Raw genomic sequence first — 23,659 nt, forward strand, 5'->3', positions numbered from 1 at the left:
TGATCTGCCATTTACCAACCTGTTGCTGCATTCTGGTTGGTCTAGCAAAGTGGACTATGGTGACACTCTCTGCAGGTTGTGGGACTTTGGATACAAGACCATCTTACTGCTTTGGACTGTGGGATGTTAGTGCATGTATGACCAGTGGCTAGTCATACTTTCACCTGCAAACTTCTACCATTAGATGGAGCTTCTGATCTTCATTCTTAACAGCATCACTAATGCAATCTGATGGATGTGTGCTGTCTTAATTTAATTGCAGAAACACCACAGAAGATTCACTTTTTTAATGTAATAGTTTTTGACTTTTGTTGTATAAAAACTATCACAGGGATAAAGCTGGAAGTCGAGGGTTCAAATCCTGGGTAGAAGTTGAAATTTCATAAATTAATTCAAATAATTAATGAAATTCGCCTCAGTAATCATGAGGATGGAACTATCTTCAATTGTCATTGAACGCCCAACTAGTTTACAAATGTCCTTCATAGAAAAAAAGATTCTGCCATAATTACCTGAATTACCAGCAGATAACTCACAGGCAAGGTGTCTGATTCTTAACTGCCCACTCGATTGTTCTAAGCTTGTATCAAATGACTGCAGCAGTTGAATAATTTGCCTCACCACCATTCTGTCGAGGACTGTAAGAGATGGGCAATAATGGCAGCAATGACCACATCCCATGAAAAAATTTACAATCTAATGTGTAGGATAGGGAGGTACAAAACTAAACTTTTTTCAAGATAATTCTCACACAATTGTAGGCAAATTAGAGCACAGAGCCAAAATAGGTTTCTCTATGATAATGTGACTGATTGGGTACAGTTCAGAATATTATATCATTTGTAATATCCCAATCTGCTATCCAATTGCACAGCTGTTGCACTTTGTCATCCTAAATTATTGGTGGATTAATCAATGGTCACATTTAGTGCCCTATGCTTTTATTTTAGCTGTCTTTAGAACAAGGATAAAAGCAGTAGGCAAAATGCAAGACTTGATAAATGAAGCTTATACTATCTCAAGTAAATTAATTTGATCAGAAAAAAAAACTGCTGTTCTTCACTGCCGCAATACTGTGCCTTCGATGTCACATCATTTAATATATCAGTTGCTACTAACAAATATTGCCGTACTGGAAGATACTATGCACGTCAATCTTAATAAGTAATGTTGATAAATCACCCCACTGCCTTTTAAAGTTATTTAACCATGCATCGAAAAATGTAGAATCATAAAACTTTGACTAATTAAGACTGGTTAAATGATTGAAGTGAGAACTGCGTTCCTCCTTCAGCTTATGTTTTATTTTAAGCTTTTCTGTGTTTCCCTTTGGCCTTTTTAACAGATGGGCTTGCTTATTCTGCGTTACTTAAAAATGAGCTTCTTGGGGCAGGCATTGAAAAAGTTCAAGACCCTCAAACTGAAGACAGAAGATTGCAGCCATCAACACCTGAAAAGAAAAGTTTATTTAAGGTATGAATTTCTAATCACTGAACAATTTGATCTGTTTTTATAACAAGTTTTACAATCTGTTCTGCAGGGAATTTGTCCCATAAATTTGTGCAGTGCTTTACTAACGCTTACTTTACACTCCTTACTCTCATATACATTATTTGCTGCTATTTTTGTTCTGGAAATAAATGGGAATAAAGTCTATGTTCATAATTACATTTATGATTCTACTGACAGAATAAAGTTGACTGGATCGCATCACTGAAATGAAAATCTGGGTTTATTGTAAATTCAGATCTTGAGTCATTTTTTTCTTGCTAAAGAATACATGAAAACACTTTATGTTCCCCGATTCCACAGATGGAATTTTAAAAAATGTTTTTAACATATCTAATCGTTGATTTTATTTTGTAGTACTCGCTCAGCACTAAACGGGCAAGTCCTGATGATGGAAACGACATTTCGCCTTACTCCTTATCTCCTGTTAGTAATAAAAGGTAGCCTTGTACCTCATGCTGTTTGTAATAAGAATTCTAATATTTCTAATTTTTTTATGAATGGTCACAAGAAAATTATAACAGTGATATGCTAAATAATTCTGCCTTTTCCAAAACTGAGCAGAACAATTTTGGGTTGGTATTTAATTTTGTATTCTTCCATCTCAAACAGTCAAAAATTGTTGCGGTCACCAAGAAAGCCAACTAGAAAAATCTCAAAGATTCCCTTTAAAGTTCTTGATGCACCAGAACTGCAGGATGACTTTTACTTAAACTTAGTGGACTGGTCTTCTCTAAATGTATTAAGTGTTGGACTTGGCACGTGTGTCTATCTTTGGAGTGCTTGTACCAGCCAGGTGAGTCTTTGGATTCCAGTCTCTTTCTGGCCACATCTAATGAAAATCTAATTATTGCATGTTTGTCTCAAGATGTATGTTTTAATAACTGGGCGATTTGGTTGACCATAGTGAGCACTGCTGCCTCACAGTGCCAGAAATCTACCCTTTGGCAACTGTCTATGTGGGGCCTGCACATTCTTCCCATCTCTGCATGGATTTCCTCTGAGTGTTGTGGTTTCCTCCCACAGTCCAAACTTGTGCAATTTCGGTGGATTGTCAATGCTAAATTGCTCAGTGTCCAGGGATATGTAGGTGAAATGTAGGATGTGCAGGGTTATAGGGTAGGGGGTTGGTCTGGGTGGGATGCTCTTTGGACGGTCATTGTGCACTCGATGGCCGAATGGCCTGCTTCCACAGTGGGGATTTTATGATTTCTGTTTTCTATGATGATTTAATCATTGAAAGACTAAACCAGTTATTTAAAATAACAGACATTTTTAGTTCAAATCATATGGGGTTTTTATAATTTAAAAGCTTTTATTCAGCTCCCTCACAACCCTGATGCTGAACCTGATCAATATTTCTGAGAAATCACGTGCTGAATGGTATGTCATGGTGATTTTTTTTTTGTTATTGCTGTAGTAAGCATTAAAACAATTACCTTTGAGGTTCTCATGCTGCTTACCTGCCTTCCACATGCACTGGAATACCAGTTTATCTTTCTAGAAAAATAGAGCACATATTTCTGTTCCATTGTTGTTATTTGTAGAAAACTTTCTTGGTGGCTTGATTTTATTATTAGTTCTACATCATTATTACTTGTGTAAATATTGTAGCAAAGTTCGTTTCAAACTTTAAAAACAAAATTCTGTCACTGCTTAGATTGGGATGTATTGTCCACAATTTTTTGAAATTGTTTGTTCATATGATTATTTTCATGCTCCACCAATTATATTTTGCAACATGTTGCAAAGGTCTTTATGAAGTTTGCCTATCTCTTGACTTTTCTGGACTGTTCCCACTAAATAATTCGTCATGGGTTAGTTTAGCTCAGTTGGCTGGTTGACTGGTTTGCAATGCAGAGTGATGCCAACAGCGTATCACACCAACTGAGGTTACCATGAAGGATTCTCCTCAACCTCTCCCCTCAACTGAGGAATGGTGGCCCGAGGTTAAACCATCACTAATCATGAAAAAGCAGCCCTACTGTCTGATAAGACTGTGTCGACTTTACCTTACCTTTTAATACATAATACTCATCACACTTATGCAAGTCATTCCATTGTATTCTGGTCCATCAGTGTTCCAGTCTTAAGGATATTCAGCTTCCAAATACTAATGAACTATCATCTCATTGATATTGCTTTTCATTAAATGAATTTTTTAAATGAGAATGACTGAAAGAATATGCCCTCTTCATTCATTCATTTCAGCTATTTCCTTGAAAATATAGCTGACAAACAAAAAGTAGGTTAACAGTTAAAATTTGCAAAGGTGTATAATCGCGACTAACCACAATCCTAAAGGATAGATGTTAAGTTTAATTGAGTTTATAAATTTCGTCTGAACCTGAAGACTGTTAGTCTTTTTACATAATGTTCTCAGCACCTTCTAAGAACAGTCAATTTCAATACACAGTTGTACACATAATTGATTTGCAACACCGTTTCAAAGAAAATACATTGATAAACATTAAATAAGTAAAGAGGAAGGTATTTGTCCTTAGAGAGTCCAAGAGTAACTTTGGATTGAGCCATTATTTGTGCATGTGGGAACCCTCTCAAATTTACAAACCCACATTTTCTAACTAAACATGAATTATCAAAGGCCATGCTAATTGTCAGAACAACGTACTGTAGCCTTCTATTGAAGAAACAAGTTATAATGAGAAACCAGATGATGACTGAAGTTTTTATCTTTCAAAATAGTAAAAATAAGTGTTCAATCAGTCTGACGCTCCTGTAAAGAAAAAGCTTCTTTTAAAATGAAATGTGAATATTTTACATATTAGAAAGCTCAATAAAAATGTAACTGAATTAAAACTTCCCCCTGAAATTCCTAGATGCTAAAGGGAAAAATATTTGCTCTGTGTAGCTGACAATACTGTTAAATTCTGTATATGTGCAGTGTTCACAGTCTGGAAATCAATCAAAGCCTGTGCTTTTGAGAGAAGGGAGATCTCACTCTTAGAATATTGAAATGTACAAAGAGAGTTCAATGTATTAATCTAATATTAATTATGAAATATGTAATTTGAAAACTCAGCATCAGAAAGATCATTGTCTGGAATAAATTGTTTAAGTACCTTTGTGCGATTTTTGCTTTCAGCACAGCTTTAAGAATAAAGTTTAATGCTCTGGTTGTGTACATATTTTTAAATTGTGTATCCTAACTGTGGTGTTTTTTTTTAGGTGATCAGGTTGTGTGACCTTTCTATTGACGGAGATTCTGTTACATCAGTTGGCTGGTCAGAGAGAGTAAATATCATTCTTTTGATGTGAAAATAGAACTAGGCTCAAGTCTTAAGTACACCTATTTCATTTAACCGTTTTAGTCCTAATTAATTTGTTCAGTGTAAGAAATACTGCAACAAGCAAAAATGATCTTAATTCCAAAATTCAGTATACTTCACCGTTACTTTGCGTATTCTTGTAAATGTGTTGTGAATTTGTAACATATGAAAGGAAGGTTTATCAGCCATTGTAACATGCTTCTGATTGTGAATGTCACAGGTTTAAGACCCATTCACTTAATAGAAGACGTTATTGAAGCTGTTATTTCAGTGCTGCACTAAAGTAGTGCTACACTTTTGAAGTTGTCATTATTGATTGAGATAATTAAAGCTGTATTTTCACTATTTTTGGAAAAGATCCAGTAACACTCTTCAGAAAGAGCAGAGTTTTTTCTCCTGGTGTTAGGTCTTAGTGCTTCAAGCAATGAAAGGAAATTTTACTATTCACTTATCCCACAGTCATTTGTGTGAACTATTCTGTACAAATTAGTTGCCACGTTTTTCTGTTGAACATTGGCCACTCTTGAAGACTGCATAATTGGGACATTCTAAAGTTATAAACAACACCATATAAATGAATGATGGTTTGTCTTTTAGACACTTCAGAGAACAATTTTGTTTTGCAATATTAGTTCAGAGGAGCCTAAATTTAGGAAGTAGTACTGACTTTTATTTCATTCAGCATTTCAGAACATGTAGTAGTAAATATTAAATGATACTATTTGGGCTATGAATTACCCTAAGCAGGTAACCGAACATCCACGCTGGATAAATTCTGTTCAGTATTATATTGAACTTCAGGGACAGAATAAGGAACTTAATAAAAAATTGTTGCATGTGGACATTGAGATGATTTGCTATTAACAAACCCTGTGATATTCACTGAGTATACCATTCTCTTCTGAAAATAATGAAAAACCAAAATATTTTGATATCAATATTGCTGTTTCCCATACCATTGTAGGTAAGTGTCCATAATTTATACTTGATGGTATGAGAAGTATGTTTTAATTTCAAGTGTGATGTGGTATCAAGGTAGCTATAACATTCTTCTCTTTATAAATTATACTTAAACTTTGCTAGGGAATAGTAAAAGCAAAGCCACTTTGGTCATAAATTGCTCAGAAATAGGAATTTTATCTCCACAATTTTAGAAAAGGTCAGGCACAAATAAATTTTATAATGTCTTGATTTACTATTCAGCTATTATGGGTGGCAATAAAAGTTGTCATGTACAGATAGAAATTAAAAAGGTTAGAAATCATAGTTATGTAATGTTTTCTAGGGAAACCTGGTAGCTGTTGGAACACACAAAGGATATGTTCAGATCTGGGATACAGCTGCAGGGAAAAAATTATCCACACTTGAAGGACACTCTGCTAGAGTAGGTAAGTTGTTGGAAAACAAATTAAACCTCATAATATGAAGCACAAAGATAACACACATTTTCAGTAAAATATCATATTTTCCAGCCAGTTTTATATTCTTCAGATATTGGCATTTTTTAATGCCCCAAAAGATTTCTTCCATCCCTTTTCTGCCTAAGAATCCATGATGATCTCACTGCCATATTTATAATGTCCTCACTGTCATATATATAATGCAATACTTCAGAGCTTTTGCAACATAAGAAACATGAAGGTGAGCATTTATTTTAAAATTGGATGTACAAGGCCGATAAGGATTATATCCAATTTTGTTGAAAATGAATGCTACTTAACCTTGATTCCTCAGACAGGAATCATTTTTAATCTTGGATATAACCAATTTATTAAACTTCTTTGGGGAAGTAACATACATTGTGGACATACTGTATTTGGAGTTCCAGAAAGTACATGAGGTATGGTACCATACCAAAGGTTATTGCAGAAAGTAAAAGCTATTGGCATAGGGATAACACATTAGTATGGATAGCGTTAGGCTTTAAGGCAGAAAGTAGTATGCCTCAATGTGACATTGTCTAATTAGCCAGATGTGACGAGTGGAGACCTCCAGGGGTCTATGCCAGGATGGTAACTTTTTTACAATTTACACCAATGTGGTTATGAGGAGCAAAGGCATTGCAGCTGAATTTGGGAACAGCATAAATATAATAGGAAAAGCATATCGTGAAGAAAATATCAGAAGTTTTCAGAAAGATTTAGAGACGTTGAATGAGTGGGCAAAAATCTGGCAGATGGAGTTTAATGTGGGAAAATGTGAAGTAGGCAGGAAGAATGTCTTAGTGGATAACAACTGCGGAAATCCAAGGTACAGAGGGATTTAAGTATTCTAGTAAATCATAAAAATTAGTATTCAGGTACAGCTGACAATAAAGAAAGCGACTGGGATACTGTTATTTATTACAACAGCATTTAAACATTAAACAAAGTTACAAAATAAAATAAAGAACTGCAGCTACTCAAGATCTGAAACACATAATAACAGAAATTACTGGAGAAACTCAGTCTCGCAGCATCTGTGGAGAGCAAAGAGTTAACATTTCAAGTCCAGTTACCAGTTTCCAGTTCTCTTTTTCACTGACTTCGGTCATTTGTTTTTGTAGCTGTGCCTTTTTCTATATTCTCACCTTACTTCTGGCAATTGTATCTTTGGCTAGGGTATACCACTTCCTAAACTGCTCTACTCCTCCACCTTTCTCTAAAATCTACATTTTTAGCAATAATCTGAACTCATGTTGAGTAATTAAGATACTTTCTTATGTTGAAGAAACTTATACTTCACTTCTTGAGATATTTGAGATTTTGGAGAAGATTTGTAGCTCAGGTTGTGGATCAGGTTGTATGTTTGCTCACTCAGCTGGTAGATTTGTTCTCAGATGTTTTGTCACCATGCTAGGTAGCATCATCAGTAAGCCTCCAACAAAGTGCTGGTGTTCTGTCCTGCTTGCTATTTGTGTGTCTTGGTCCGTTGTGGTGGGTGATATCGTTTCCGGTTTTGTTTCTGAGAGTTTGGGATATGGGGTCCAATTCAATATGTTCCGGTTTGAATGCCAGGCCTCTAGGAATTCCCCTGCATGTCTTTGCTGAGCCTGTCCCAGGATGGATGTATTGTCCCAGTCGAACTGGTGTCCCTTTTTGTCTGTGTGTATGGATACTACTGATAGTTGATGATGTCTTTTGGTGCCTAGTTGGTGCTCATGTATCCTGGTGGCTAGTTTCCTGCCAATCTGCGATGTAATGTTTGCGCAGTCCATGCAGGTTATTTTGCATATGAGGTTCGTTCTGCTGGTTGTTGGTACAGGGTCCTTTAAATTTATCGGGAGCTGTTTGTGTGGCCATAGGTTTGTGGACTACCGTGATGTCAAGGGGCCAGAATAGTCTGATAATCATCTGAGATATCTTTAATGTATGGCTAGAGTTTCTGGGCGTGTTGTGCCTTCTTGTTTAGGTCTGGTATAGGAATTAACTAACTGCGCTTATTGTTGTTGCTGAATATATTGCATAGGTGTTTTTCCTTAGCTTTGTAAGGGATAGGATTTATGCACATCTGGATAAGAATGATGTGATCAAGGATAGTCAGCATGGTTTTGTGAAGGGCAGGTCGTGCCTCACAAACCTTATTGAATTCTTTGAGAAGGTGACGAAGGAGGTAGATGAGGGGAAAGCGGTAGATGTGGTATATATGGATTTTAGTAAGGCGTTTGATAAGGTCCCCCATGGTAGGCTACTGCAGAAAATACAGAGATATGGCATTGAGGGTGAGTTGGAGGTTTGGATTAGGAATTGGCTCTCTGGAAGAAGACAGAGGGTAGTAGTTGATGGCAAAGGTTCATCTTGGAGTGCCGTCACTAGCGGTGTTCCGCAAGGATCTGTTTTGGGACCATTGCTGTTTGTCATTTTTATAAGTGACCTGGAGGAAGGGTTAGAAGGTTGGGTGAGCAAGTTTGCGGATGATACGAAAGTCGGAGGAGTTGTAGACAGTGAGGAAGGATATGGCAGGTTACAGCGGGATATAGAGAAGCTGCAGAGCTGGGCAGAAAGGTGGCAAATGGAGTTCAATGTAGCTAAGTGTGAAGTGATTCACTTTGGTAAGAGTAATAAAAAGATGGATTACTGGGCTAATGGTAGACTACTTGGTAGTGTGGAAGAGCAGAGGGATCTTGGTGTCCATGTACACAGATCTCTAAAAGTTGCCACCCAGGTAAATAGTGCAGTGAAGAAGGCATATGGCGTACTGGCTTTTATTGGTAGAGGAATTGAGTTCCGGAGTCCTGAGGTCATGCTGCAGTTGTATAAGACTCTGGTGCGGCCGCATCTGGAATATTGTGTGCAGTTTTGGTCGCCATACTATAGGAAGGATGTGGAGGCACTGGAACGGGTGCAGAGGAAGTTTACCAGGATGTTGCCTGGTATGGTAGGAAGATCCTATGAGGAAAGGCTGAGGCACTTGGGGTTGTTTTCTTTGGAGAAAAGAAGGTTTAGGGGTGATTTGATAGAGGTGTACAAGATGATTAGGGGGTTAGATAGGGTTGACAGTGAGAACCTTTTTCCACGTATGGAGTCAGCTATTACAAGGGGGCATAGCTTTAAATTAAGGGGGGGTAGATATAGGACTGATGTTAGGGGTAGGTTCTTCACTCAGCGAGTCGTAAGTTCATGGAATGCCCTGCCAGTAGCAGTAGTGGACTCTCCCTCTTTATGGGTATTTAAGCGGGCATTGGATAGGTATATGGAGGATAGTGGGTTAGTGTAGGTTAGGTGGGCTTTGATCGGCGCAACATCGAGGGCCGAAGGGCCTGTACTGCGCTGTATTCTTCCATGTTCTATGTTCTATGTTCCCTTACTTCCTAGGTGCTGCAGTGTGTTGTGCCTCATTTAAATAATGTCCTGATGCAGCTCCATTTGAGGGTGCTGGGATAGTTGCTCCTTAAGTTGAGTATCTGGTCAGTGTGTGGCTTTCCTGAAGACGCTGGTCTGCAAGAAGACACAGGTGAAGAGGGACACCATTCGACTGGGACAATACATCCATCCTGGGACAGGCTAAACAAAGACATGCACAGGAATTCCTAGAGGCCTGGTATTCAAAGCAGAACTCCATCAACAAACATATCAATTTGGACCCCATTTACCAACCTCTCAGAAAAAGAACCAGAAATGGTATCATCCACCACAACAGACCAAGACACACAAATATAGAACATGACAGAACACCAGCGCTTCATCGAAGGCTCACTGATGATGATGCCTAGCATGGTGACAAAACGTCTGAGAACAAATCTACCAGCTTAGTGAGCAAACTTACAACCTGATATTTGATATCTTGCTCTCAAATGCTTTCCTTGGTGAAACATCAGTTGGAGAGAATTTATCTGTTCCCATCAGTGAGCTTGCATATGCCATCAGTACAAAGAGAATAATCTTTAACCTAATTTGCAGACAGTCAGTGCTTAAATAAATGCATAATCTGTCACTAAATTTGAATGTTGACCACCTCCATGAAATATAGCATGGTGATAAACCAGATTTCTTAAGTTACTGAAGACTGAATACAGAAATTTCTCATAATTATTGGCAAAAGGAAGTATAATTTGACAAGACAAGGAGCAAATTCCATTGTGATAGGCAGAAAAATCATCTGCTTAATGCAAACCAATGGGTAAAATTTTCATTAGTGTTCAACAGTCTAGTATTTATATGTCTCTGTTTATAACAGAAAACGTTTTTATAGAGTAGCTCTTTTTCATTTTGATAAATTAACAGTATTTAGAGTGAATTGCAGGCCTTAGACCAAAATAGTATTTCTTTCATTTCTACCTTGCCTTCTCAAAGTTGAACAAAGGGTTTATTTTCTTTTTATTCAAGAACGGAAAAGAGGAATGCTAATGCTAGGTGTCCCATTACAATTGCTATCTTTACCTTTTTATTTAAAACTTTACCCTTTTAAAAAGCCTATCCTATCAAAGTATTTATAGCACCCAAACCTACAAGTCAGAAATTTTCAAACTTGAAATAAAATGTTTCCAAGTGGCAATTCTTTTAACACAGTTTTTAAAGCCATTATTGTTATACGTTCTATCCCATATTTTCAGTGCAAGGTTGATATTTGATGGAAATGAAAGAATAACTTTGTATTTACTTTTGCTGATCTGTTGTCAGCAGGCAAATTGTCTTCTAATCAATTCAAATTGAAGCAGCTTTAAAACAAAACACACGTTGTCAGTAGTTTTCTTTTATGTTTTCGGCCTGATACGCAGTCTAAGGTTGATTTGTGCTTATAGGGGCCCTTGCATGGAATGCTGATCAACTGTCATCAGGAAGTAGGGACCGTCTTATTCTTCAGAGAGATATCCGTACGCCACCCTTGCAATCAGAGCGCCGACTTCAGGGTCACAGACAGGAAGTTTGTGGTTTGAAATGGTCGACAGATCACCAGCTTCTTGCCTCTGGAGGAAATGATAACAAGGTAATGAAATGTATGAAGACCAAAACATGATGAAAACTAAGTAGCTGATCTAAGCTGTAGTAACCGTAAGGGCATTACAGTTGGGTACAGTGCTGTTTAGTGCCAGAAGAGGAAATGGGGCCGCTATTCCTGATCCCTATAAAGTAATTTCGGTAAGAAAGGGAATTCTTGAACAAGAACATCCTTGGCTGTGTTTCTTCCAATGAGATATATTTTGCAGCTTGTATATCAGTAACTGCCATTTGAATGAGATGCTGAAATTCAATTAGAAACATTAGGGAAATACAGTGAACAGGAATAAGGAAGAAAATGGGCACTGGGAAAACATCTGTAATCTGACTTGTTGCTAGGTATTAAACTATCAGCATATTTATTTGATTTTGTGTTCTGTCTTTGTCAGTTCTTCTCTGATCACAACTGCATTGCTGTGAGGAAGTAGCAAGTGTAAGACAGTTTCTTACAGGAACTGCTTTTTTGAGCAGCATTGCTGAAAGCTAAACAACTGTCTACATATTCACTCTTGTACATAATTAGTATCACCTTGTCTTTACACTTCACTTTAAAAAAAAATAGTCATTTGAACTTAAGATTTTAAAAATGAATCACTTCTGCCTTCACTGTGTAGTCACTTGTTTTACTGAATTATCTTTTTTTTGTTCTATTGTTCTTTGAGTCCTCAGATTTAAGTGAATCAAAGATTATTTAAAGACAAAATATTTGTACTTCATATTGCAAAATCTGATTATTTTACATATAACTTGTTGTTATTTAGCTACTGGTGTGGAACAATTCCAGTTCAGGCCCAGTACAGCAGTATACAGAGCATCTTGCAGCAGTGAAAGCTATTGCCTGGTCCCCTCATCAGCATGGTCTCCTTGCATCAGGTGGTGGAACTGCTGATCGGTGCATCCGGTTCTGGAATACTCTTACCTCTCAGCCTTTGCAGTGCATTGATACAGGTTCCCAGGTGTGCAACCTTGCTTGGTCCAAACATGCAAATGAACTAGTAAGTAAAAAGTTTATTTGCTTTTAGTATTTCTAAAGGAAAGCTAATGCAGTGTCTTAAAGTCCCTAGAGGTTCACCACTGTTATTTTCGAGAATGGAACTTGCAATCCTTATCTGTTCTGGCTTAACCAATGGTGGTAATGCTTGCTAATAAACCACTCTGGTTGTCAGTCCAACAGGTGGTAATTAATATTGGTCATATCAATAATGGGCATATTTGAGAATTGATAAAAGTATATTTTAATCTGGATTTAGTGATTATTTCATTTTCTTCAAGTATTGTTTTAATATTGTCTAGCTATTCCAATGGTTATATGGTCAATGGAGTAGAGTAGACTGGAGATGCGCATTGGGACCATGCAGAATTCCTGATACAGTTACCTCCACGAGAATAGCCTAGGAAATTTAAACTTTCAATGAGCAATTCCTCTACATCTAGAACCCTACATAAAAAAGCTCCTTAACATTGGAGGATTCAGAGGGTTCTGACTCTCTCAAACTTAACCTAGAAAATGTTGGTGAACTGACCTGCCTCCCAATTGACCCTGCTGCTGCCAAAAACCATCTACCCTATCTACCTGGCTCCTACACTCCCTCCCTCACTGCTGCCACCTTCTCTCCATTCTCCTTATCGTACACACACAGCTTTCTTCAGTCACTTTCAAAATGTCTTGGTGACCTTTAACTTCTGAAATTGGGGAGTAAGTTGTGTAAGAAACTGATGTATAATGTTACTCCCGCACTCAGTGTATTTCTCAGTGTTTTTATTTGATGGAATTGTGGCCAGACAAGCTATCGACAGGAGAGCAGTAATTTTAAAGAGGATTACTATTGGTCAAGTCTGTACCAATGATGATGAGAATATTTGGACTATTGTTTTAGCAAATAAATCATTATATTCTCCTCAATCTCACTTAATTGGTACTTGGGGAAAACTTTCCATTCATTGAGAACATAATTACTGAGAGATTTTGCAGATTTTTATGGCAGTTGATAAAGGCACCTTGTTGGGAATGGGCAACAGTTGAAATCCAGAATAAATGTAAGAGTAACACATTGTTATGAATATTGGTGCTGTTGTGTAACATGTTACAATGATAACTGGAGTACAATTGGAATATTAATGCACTTTTTTAAGTGGTGCTACAGTGGTTTTATGTACATTTTTATCAGTTTCACTAAATTAGGTTTATTATTTGTAGGTGAGTACTCATGGTTATTCACAAAATCAAATCTTGGTGTGGAAATATCCATCTTTAACACAAGTAGCCAAGCTGACAGGGCATTCATACAGAGTGCTATATTTGGTGAGTTAGTCATAATGGTTTTCATATTTGTATTGTGTAACTCAAAAGATTAAAATAATAATGTTTTTGACTTTATAATCAACTATGTATGCATTCAGTGCTAAAAAGCTTACAAGGCTGATTGACTCAGGATAATTTTGGACAAGCTTTCTTGACTTTGCTAATATTGACATTAAGTATTTGCAGCCTTTGACTGTTAGTTAAGATATCTGTTCTAAGCCATTGTTGACAAAAGCTTTATTAATTAATCCCATTAATTTCAACTTTATTTGGTAATGTAAGTTAGTTTGCACGTAATATTATAGAAATGGCATCAGCTCGACAAAGACCTTGACTGGGCAGTTTAGGATATGCCAGACAATGGGTTTAGATGTGTCTCGAATCAATGAACTAATCCTACATATTTATTACCATCTACTTAATCTAAACTATGATGTGTGGGCATTGATAATGATATCGGTCTGCTATGAAAGCTGCAGCCTCAAAACATATGTACTCTACAAGGATCAGTGTAGGCTGGATACCCCTCATGAAATCAGATCCCTCGTTTCAATGCAAATGTACTGCATTATTTTTAATCCTAGAGTATTGAACTTGAATGTAAGAAAAATGTATACCAACTTTTGAACTAAGAAAAAAATTGCCTCAAATAAATTTCATTTCTCCCAGCAAGATCAATACTGTTTAGCTATTGTCAGTTATAGAACTATCTCCAAGTACTCTGTAATATTCTGAAGAGTTCCCCTGGAACTTTTCCTCTATTTTGTATTTCCTTGCTGTGAATACATTATGCATATCAGCAAAATCAAGAAATCAACATCAAAGCCTGAAGATCTTGGCTGATTTTAGGGGAAGAGGCGGTCTGCAGGTAGATTTTATCTTTCCATTTCTGAATGTTGCTGGGTGTACAATGGCCAACAAGAGAGACTGCTACACGTGATTGCTCATGTCACTGTATCCGGTCATTCTGAAATGCAGTTTTGAACTGCCACGTGCATAATTCTGTTTTACAGTCCTAAACACTAACACTTGGTGAATGCTGGGTCTATATATGGGAACTAGGGAGTTGCCTGCATTGAGCAGCCTAGCTCAACTCTAGCATGTAGTTTACTAATAATACCACAACATAAAACCAAACAATTTGTCCAGGCTTGCTGACCTATATACAGGAAGCTGTTGTGGGAGTGCACCAGCCTGTCATTACATAGTCAGAGTCATACTGAAAAAGTTTGTGTACATGTATTTCTCTTATAGGTATCATTAGTATAACAGCCTCAAAGAAGATGTATCTGTGTTTACCTTTTTTTATGCATACCTGTTATGTAGGTGAATGTAGAATTTGAATAGGTAGGTGAAAGTATTCTGCCTTACTGAACTCATTATTATGTAATATCAATTAAATCAGTCTCTCATTACCTTTTGCCTGAAAGAGAAGATTGAAGAAAAGGCAAAAAAAGGAAATGCAGATATAGTGGAAACAAGATATTTTTTATAAGCTTCAAAAAAAATGTACTACTTTCACAAGCATTATAAAGAACTCATATTTTTTTTTTATCTACAGGCAATGTCACCAGATGGGGAAGCCATTGTAACTGGAGCTGGAGATGAAACACTCCGATTCTGGAATGTGTTTAGTAAAACTCGTTCAACTAAGGTATGATACCTTGGGTAGCTGCAATGATATTAAAGCTGCACCAGAAATCTTTGATTTTGTTAAAGAATCAATAGATCGTATTTTTGATTCATAATAAAATCATGCTGTATAGGAGTCACCAATCTGGTTGATTGTTGCACCTTCACTTAAAGGTATTATAAAACATAATTTGTTCCAACTGTGTTTCCCTGTGAGTTTCCCACAGAATTAGATGAGTGATTAATTGGAAAAAAAAACACGGTATTGCATCAATGTGTCAAAACTCCATCAATCCATGTAATGCAACATTTTCAGAGGCAAGGGAAGATAATCTGTTTTGCTTTGTGCATGAGTCCAGAGCGACATTTTAGGTGCAATTGCTTCTTATCTATTAGTCATTGTGATATCAAAGTGGATTCCATTGCGATAAGCCACAACATGAAGCCTGTCTACATTGGGATTTAAAGTATGCACCATGTAAGATGAAGTTACTCATTGGGACCTTCATGACAATTAATAGGCTAATGGATAAATACAAACTTTTGGCTCATGTAGATTTGTTCTTTCATGGAATATGAAGGTTGCTGACAAGACTAGTGTTTGTTCTCCTTGTGGCATGCTAGGCCATTTCAGAGGGCAGTTAAGAGTAACATTATTGTGAATTTAGAGTCAGATATAGACCAAACCAGGTAAGAACAACAATATTATTTTCTTCAATAACATTAATGAAGCAGTTGGCTTTTTATGACAATCAGCAATGTTTTCAAGGTTATGCACCAATACTGAGACTTGCTTCATGTTCCAGATTTATTAATTGAATTTGAATTCCACTAGAGTCATAGAGATGTACAGCATGGAAACAGACCCTTCGGTCCAACCTGTCCATGCCGACCAGCTATCCCAACCCAATCTAGCCCCACCTGCCAGTACCCGGCCCTTATCCCTCCAAACCCTTCCTATTCATATACCCATCCAAATGCCTTTTAAATGTTACAATTGTACCAGCCTCCACCACATCCTATGGCAGTTCATTCCATACACGTATCACCCTCTGCGTGAAAAGGTTACCCATTAGGTCTCTCTTATATCTTTCCCCTTTCGCCCTAAACCTATGCCCTCTAGTTCTGGACTCCCCGACCCCAGGGAAAAGACTTTGTTTAATTATCCTATCCATGCCCCTTATAATTTTGTAAACCTCTATAAGGTCTCCCCTCAGCCACCGACGCTCCAGGGAAAACAGGCCCAGCCTGTTCAGCCTCTCCCTATAACTCAAATCCTCCAACCCTGGCAACATCCTTGTAAATCTTTTCTGAACCCTTTCAACTTTCACAACATCTTTCCCGACAGGAAGGAGACCAAAATTGCCCGCAATATTCCAACAGTGGCCTAATGAATGTCCTGTATGGCCACAACATGACCTCCCAACTCCTGTACTCAATACTCTGACCGATAAAGGAAAGCATATCAAACGCCTTCTTCACTATCCTATCTACCTGCGACTCCACTTTCAAGAGCTGTGAGCCTGCACTCCAAGGTCTCTTAGTTCAGCAACATTCCCTAGGACCTTACCATTAAGTGTACAAGTCCTGCTAAGCTGTGCTTTCCCAAAATGCAGCACTTCACATTTATCTGAATTAAACTCCATCTGCCACTTCTCAGTCCATTGGCTCATCTGGTCCAGATCCTGTTGTAATCTGAGGTAACCTTCTTCGCTCTGCACTACACCTCCAATTTTGGTGTCATCTGCAAACTTACTAAATGTACCTCTTATGCTCGCGTCCAAATCATTTATGTAAATAACGAAAAGTAGAGGACCCAGCACCAATCCTTGTGGCACACCACTGGTCACAGGCCTCCAGTCTGAAAAACAAACCTGCACCACTACCCTCTGTCTTCTACCTTTTCAGCCAGTTCTGTATCCAAATGGCTAGTTCTCCCTTTATTCCATGCTAATCAGTCTCCCATGGGGAACCTTGTCAAACACCTTACTGACATCCATATAGATCACATCTACTGCTTTGCCCTCATCAATCCTCTTTGTTACTTCTTCAAAAAACTCAATCAAGTTTGTGAGACATGATTTCCCACACACAAAGCCATGTTGACTATCCCGAATCAGTCCTTGCCTTTCCAAATACATGTACATCCTGTCCCTCAGGATTCCCTCCAACAACTTGCCCACTACTAAGGTCAGGCTCACCGGTCTATAGTTCCCTGGCTTGTCTTTACCGCCCTTCTTAAACAGTGGCACCACATTTGCCAACCTCCAGTCTTCCGGCATCTCACCTGTGACTATCGATGATACAAATATCTCAGTGTGAGGCCCAGCAATCACTTCTCTAGCTTCCCCACAGAGTTCTCGGGTACACCTGATCAGGTCCTGGGGATTTATCCACCTTTAACCGTTTCAAGACATCCAGCACTTCCTCCTCTGTAATCTGGACATTTTGCAAGATGTCACCATCTATTTCCCTACAGTCTATATCTTCCATATCCTTTTCCACAGTAAATACTGATGCAAAATATTCATTTAGTATCTTCCCCATTTTCTGTGGCTCCACACAAAGGCCACCTTGCTGATCTTTGAGGGGCCCTATTATCTCTCTAGTTACCCTTTTGTCCTTTAATATATTTGTAAAAACCCTTTGGACTCTCCTTAATTCTATTTGCCAAAGATATTTCATGTCCCCTTTTTGCCCTCCTGATTTCCCTCTTAAGTATACTCCTACTTCCTTTATACTCTTCTAAGGATTCACTTGATCTATCTTGTCTATACCTGACATATGCTTCCTTAATTTTCTTAACCAAACCCTCAATTTCTTTAGTCATCCAGTATTCCCTGTACCTACCAGCCTTTCCTTTCACCCTGACAGGAATATACTTTCTCTGGATTCTTGTTATCTCATTTCTGAAGGTTTCCCATTTTCCAGCTGTCCCTTTTCCTGCGAGCATCTGCCTCCAATCAGCTTTCGAAAGTTCTTGCCTAATACCGTCAAAATTGGCCTTTCTCCAATTTAGAACTTCAACTTTTAGATCTGGTCTATCCTTTTCCATTACTATTTTAAAACGAATAGAATTATGGTCGCTGGCCCCAAAGAGCTCCCCCACTGACAACTCAGTCACCTGCCCTGCCTTATTTCCCAAGAGTAGGTCAAGTTTTGCATCTTCTCTGGTAGGTACATCCACATAATGAATCAGAAAATTGTCTTGTACACACTTAAGAAATTCCTCTCCATCTAAACCTTTAATACTATGACAGTCCCAGTCGATGTTTAGAAAGTTAAAATCCCCTACTATAACAACCCTATTATTCTTACAGATAGCTGAAATCTCCTTACAAGTTTGTTTCTCAATTTCCCTCTGACTATTGGGGGGGTCCATAATACAATCCCAATAAGTTTATCATCCCTTTCTTAATTCTCAGTTCCACCCAAATAAACTTCCCTGGAATAATTGCCAGGAATATCCTCCCTCAGCACAGCTGTAATGCTATCCCTTATCAAAAATGCTGCTCCCCCTCCTGTCTTGCCTGCCTTTCTATCCTTCCTATAGCATTTGTATCCTGGAACATTAAGCTGCCAGTCCTGCTCATCCCTGAGCCATGTTTCTGTAATTGCCAAGATATCCCAGTCCCATGTTCCTAACCATGCCCTGAGTTCATCTGCCTTCCCTGTTAGGCCCCTTGCATTGAAATAAATGCAGTTTAATTTATTAGTCCTACATTGTCCCTGCCTGCCCTGACTGTTTGACTCACTTCAGTTCTCAACTGTAGCAGTCTCAGATTGATCTCTTTCCTCACTATCTCCCTGGGTCCCACCTCCCCACCTTACTAGTTTAAGTCCTCCCAAGCAGTTCTAGCAAATTTCCCAGCCAGTATATTAGTCCCCTTCCAATTTAGGTGCAATCCATCCTTCTTGTACAAGTCACTTTTACCCCAAAAGAGATTCCAATGATCCAAAAATGTGAATCCTTCTCCCATACACCAGCTCCTCAGCCATACATTCATCTGCTCTATCCCCCTATGTGAAATTTAAACTGTGTGTTACCTGAGTATTGGCCTCTGGGTTTTTGGTTCAGTGACATTGCCATCATGCTACCAACTTCTCATGTTGTTAAGTCGTGTCTTCAATTAAATCTGGTTAGTCAGGCGCTCTGCTTACTGGTGATGACAGTTCTCCAAAATTATTGGGATATGCTTTATAATAAGATGGAATGTGTGTGCAGGAGAAAAGGAAGAAAGGAAAAATATGATCATTCTAAAATAATGTAATGGTTTATACTGAACAAATATGCTACTGACAATTGGTCTACAAAGAACTACATTTTCTACCAAGACACATTGAATATCAAACCAATAGAATATTAATAAAAGGGAGTTAATTAAAACTTGGGGTAAAAACATTTATGAATGCAGAAACTTAAGTTTTCTTTTGAATTAATTTACAGGAATCCATATCTGTGCTGAATCTCTTCACAAGAATACGATGATGATTGAGAAATTACTGTGTTAAATAGGGAAAATTCTAACTGTCCCATAAATATACAAGAAACTTGCATCATGCTGGTACTGATTTTTTTCATTTGGATGGATGTTGTAAAGATTTTGCTGCTCATTCCAAACAGGTTGAATTTTTAAAGTATGTTTTCAATTATGTTTGTTTACAAAGAACTGTTTGAAAAGACTGCCAAAGGTTTTGAATTAAGGTCTCGTTAAGTGCTGATATTCTAATTTGCTTGTACAGTTTATATAAAATGCCAGCCGCAACTTTCAGATGAAATGAAATGCCAAGCTATGAAATGCACAGTGCTACCTGTAAATATTTTTCTGTTGGTATTGAAAAATGTACATTGAATATAAAGTTCTGTAGAAATGCAGTGAGAATGCTAAAGAAAACTTGATTATGGAGATAAGTGTAATGTTTAAAAGAAACCCTGAATAATAGGCTTTCCTGTGTGCCTATATTATATATATATATATATTTTGTAACTGTATTACAAGGATTTTCAAATTTGTTAAGCAGGAAGATTACTTCCCTTAAGTATTTAGTTAAAATGACTGCCTTTGATGGGTTAACATCATGTTGAACTGCACCAATCGTTATATTATTTAAAATTATGATTGGCAAAAATTCTTAATACTAGATATAAATATCAAATGAGGCATGAACTTCAATTGTATCAGAGTTTAAAAGGTCTTGCTGCTTATAATGTTGAAAATACTTTTCTGTCAAACTGTACAAATATGGATGGCAAAAGCACTTGAATTTTTAACCATTAGTGGCAATTATTACTCAGACTGTAATTTTTGTACACTTTTTTTAATACCATCTGTGATCTTCAGTTGAGCTGTAAAACTGCTTTGTGTTCTGTAATAGTGAGTGAGTACCTTTTGAAGTTGTTTGTATATGTGGATGAATATTCTGATGGTCAATTGAAGTGAGTAAAGCTGTTAAAATGGTAAAAGTGGTGTTGCACAATGTGACTTGAAACTTCATTATCTGCACCTCGTACAACGCACTGAGACAACAGCCAGGATAACACAACAAAATATAATATGACAAATCTGCAAGTTTGCTGATGTAAGGATATTTGAATACTGGAATTGCACTGTAATCTTGCAAGTCATATGTGTTCTCACTAAAAATAGGAAAAAGTCCAAATATATTTACCACATGTTCTAAATTAGTTACACAATATTTATAAATGACTTCATTCATATTTTAAGAAAAGAAATTTGGGATCTTTGCATAATTATTAACTAAAAATTCATACTGAGATTAAAGTTTTTCATCATTTTCCTGCTTTACACCAGGTTACACTAAATGAAGCCTAAGTTTGAGAGCAGACAGTAGAAAGTAATGTATCTCCCCCCCTGCATTCAAATCTATCTTTGACAACATAGAATAGATCCCCTTTAATTCAAGCCATCTAAATATACAAATATGGATTTTCTTTCCAGTGATCATGGCTGTGCAGAATAAACTTGCTTATAATTTTAAAAAGGTCTTGAAAACACTTGCAGTTTTTCTGAATATACAGTGAAATGCATTCGATTGATTGAGTATTTTCAGTTTAGACTTTTCACCTATTTGATGAATGTCAGAGGAACACTACATTAAGCTGTCTTCCGAACCCTTAGAGCTGTTGTTGGACATGAACTTAAATAATGTTCCCTTCTCTTTCATTGTCATTTCTCCCTTTTAACTATGGTGAATTTCAATGTTACCTGGTATAGGTTATAGTGTAGTGATGTTACCATGACAGTAAAAGACTTCATTTTCAAGTGTTGTTCCCACTTTATGAATTACAGAAGACTTCTTTGAGAGAGACATGAAATATACTGTTTAACAATGGATGAATACCTGATTACAATATTACAAGATTTCAATGATACATAGTTGTCTTATCATAAAGCATAATGCACCCTTCCTCCACCCCCCGAAAAGAACTGGCATGTTAGATTTACAAAAGTCAAATAAATAGTGCTTACTGAGAACTGGGAAGTTTTATGTGCTTATGTATTGTAAATGCTTCATAGCTGTGGTGGTACGACCCTAGCTGACTAAACTTCCAATATCTGCCTGTTTACCATTTGCCAAATAAATTGCCGTGCAAAATATCCAAGACTTAATAACAAGTTTATTTATTCAAATATCAAAATATATATTAATTTGTGAGCTATCATTAAAGGATGTTTAATATATTGGATATTAGCATATGGTTATTATAAAAGCTATACAGTTATTAAAAACATAACCTAAAAGGCATTAAACAAAGAAGACCTCTCAGTGATGTGTTTTATTTGAAAGACTAAAGCTGTGAAAAGCAATGCTTTATTAATTTTTTCAGGGATACAGCAATGTGCCACTCCTCCATGATTATCTGGACCACTTGAAGATTAATTTTAAACTAAAAGATTATCATGGTAATGTAGTATGTGAAAGAATATTTTCTCAAAAAGTCAAATGGTTGACCAATTCTGAGATTAGTGCATTTTTTGTAGACTCAAGTTGCATCTCATAGTTCAATAAAGGAAATATGGGAATGAAAAATGAGTCAGTGAGAAGAACAGTGTGGTGCTGGAAAAACACAGCAGGCCAGGCAGCATCCGAGGAGCAGAAGAATCGACGTTTCGGGCATAAGAAGAAAGGTTTATGCCTGAAACGTCGATTCTTCTGCTCCTCGGATGCTGCCTGGCCTGCTGTGTTTTGAAAGACAAAATTTAATCCTGTCAACAATTTTCATTTTCCTAAAACACTTTTTTAATCTAGGTATCAGCACAGATCTTCATTAATTGGAGTATTTTTTTATTTTTTAATAGGAAAAAGTTGAGCATTCCAGGAGCAATTCTAATTGACTGTCCTGAAGGAATTTGTCATAGTAAATCTTAATCTAAGTTCTGTACAGACACATTTCATGGCTGTTGAATAATGCTCCTGTGGTGATTTGTTTTATAAGCAAAGGTCAGAAAGCAAACAAATTATTTAACTTGGGCCATCCATCCACAAAAGTAATTGAGCAACTAATTCTTTTAAACTTTAATGAACAAAGGCCTTATCTATTTAGTAGTTCTTGATAAATCAACTTTTTCATCCCAGGAATCAGTCCTGTAAATCATTTTTGGACTGCTAATGCCAGTGTATATTTTTAAGCACAGAGACCAAAACTGTATACACTACTCCAGGTGTAACTTCAGCAAAATCTTTATTAAAACATAAGATTCCAAAGGAGCTTGACCAGGTAGATGCAGAACACTTGTTTCTCCTTGTAGAAGAGTGTAGGATCAGAGAGTATAACCTCAAAGTAAGGGATCATCCATTTAAAACTGAGATGAAAGGAACTTCTTTGCTGAGTGTCATGAATCTGTGGAATTCTTTGCTGCAGAAGGCTGATGAGGTTATGTTGTTAAGTGTATTCAAGGTTTAGCTGGTCATGTTTTAAATCACAAAGGGATTGAAGGGTTTTGGGAAAAAGGCTGGAAAATGGAGTTGAGGATTATCACATCAGCCATGAAATTCATTAAATGATGGAGCAGACGCTAGACGAATTGCCTATTTCTGCTCCAAGGCCTTGTGGTGTGTACATTTCTAACAAGACATCCCTATTTTTAAATTCTAAACAACTAGCAATATGGCCAGAATTCCACTTACTTTAGTTATTTGTTATACTCAAGTGCTAACTTTTCGTTTCATGCACAAGAACAACCAAATTCCTCTGTACTGCACTTTTATGAAGTCTCTGTTTAATAATTGATTATTTTGATTCTTGCTAAAAGTGCACAACCTCACATTTTCTTACATTAATCTGCCAGTTTTTGCCAACTCACTCAATCCATATCCCCTTTCAGAATTCTTAAGTCCTCCCAACTCTTTTTGGATCATCAGGAAATTTGGATACATTACACTCTGCCCCCTACTCCAGCTCTTGTTTTTATATTTCCTACCAATTTACTACTATTTTTTAAACCTCTTTTATTTGCATTATTGCCATACACTACATGTTTCTGGGG

The 23,659-nt window shown here is 37.1% G+C and overlaps 1 protein-coding gene across 1 annotated transcript in view; it reads left to right on the forward strand.

The window, feature by feature from the left end:
* fzr1a (fizzy/cell division cycle 20 related 1a) overlaps positions 1-20,613 on the forward strand; it is a 39,925-nt gene extending 19,312 nt beyond the window's left edge. Inside the window, exons 5-14 of the mRNA XM_072594047.1 lie at positions 1,346-1,473; positions 1,867-1,949; positions 2,122-2,305; positions 4,699-4,764; positions 6,085-6,187; positions 11,020-11,204; positions 11,977-12,210; positions 13,413-13,517; positions 15,079-15,171; positions 19,597-20,613. Coding sequence (XP_072450148.1) covers positions 1,346-1,473; positions 1,867-1,949; positions 2,122-2,305; positions 4,699-4,764; positions 6,085-6,187; positions 11,020-11,204; positions 11,977-12,210; positions 13,413-13,517; positions 15,079-15,171; positions 19,597-19,638 — 1,223 coding nt within the window. The 3' untranslated portion in view covers positions 19,639-20,613. The remainder of the gene's footprint in view (positions 1-1,345; positions 1,474-1,866; positions 1,950-2,121; positions 2,306-4,698; positions 4,765-6,084; positions 6,188-11,019; positions 11,205-11,976; positions 12,211-13,412; positions 13,518-15,078; positions 15,172-19,596) is intronic.
* The last annotated feature ends 3,046 nt before the right edge of the window (positions 20,614-23,659 follow it).

This window comes from Chiloscyllium punctatum, chromosome 24 (genome assembly GCF_047496795.1).
Source record: "Chiloscyllium punctatum isolate Juve2018m chromosome 24, sChiPun1.3, whole genome shotgun sequence".
Taxonomy (NCBI): Eukaryota; Metazoa; Chordata; class Chondrichthyes; order Orectolobiformes; family Hemiscylliidae; genus Chiloscyllium; species Chiloscyllium punctatum.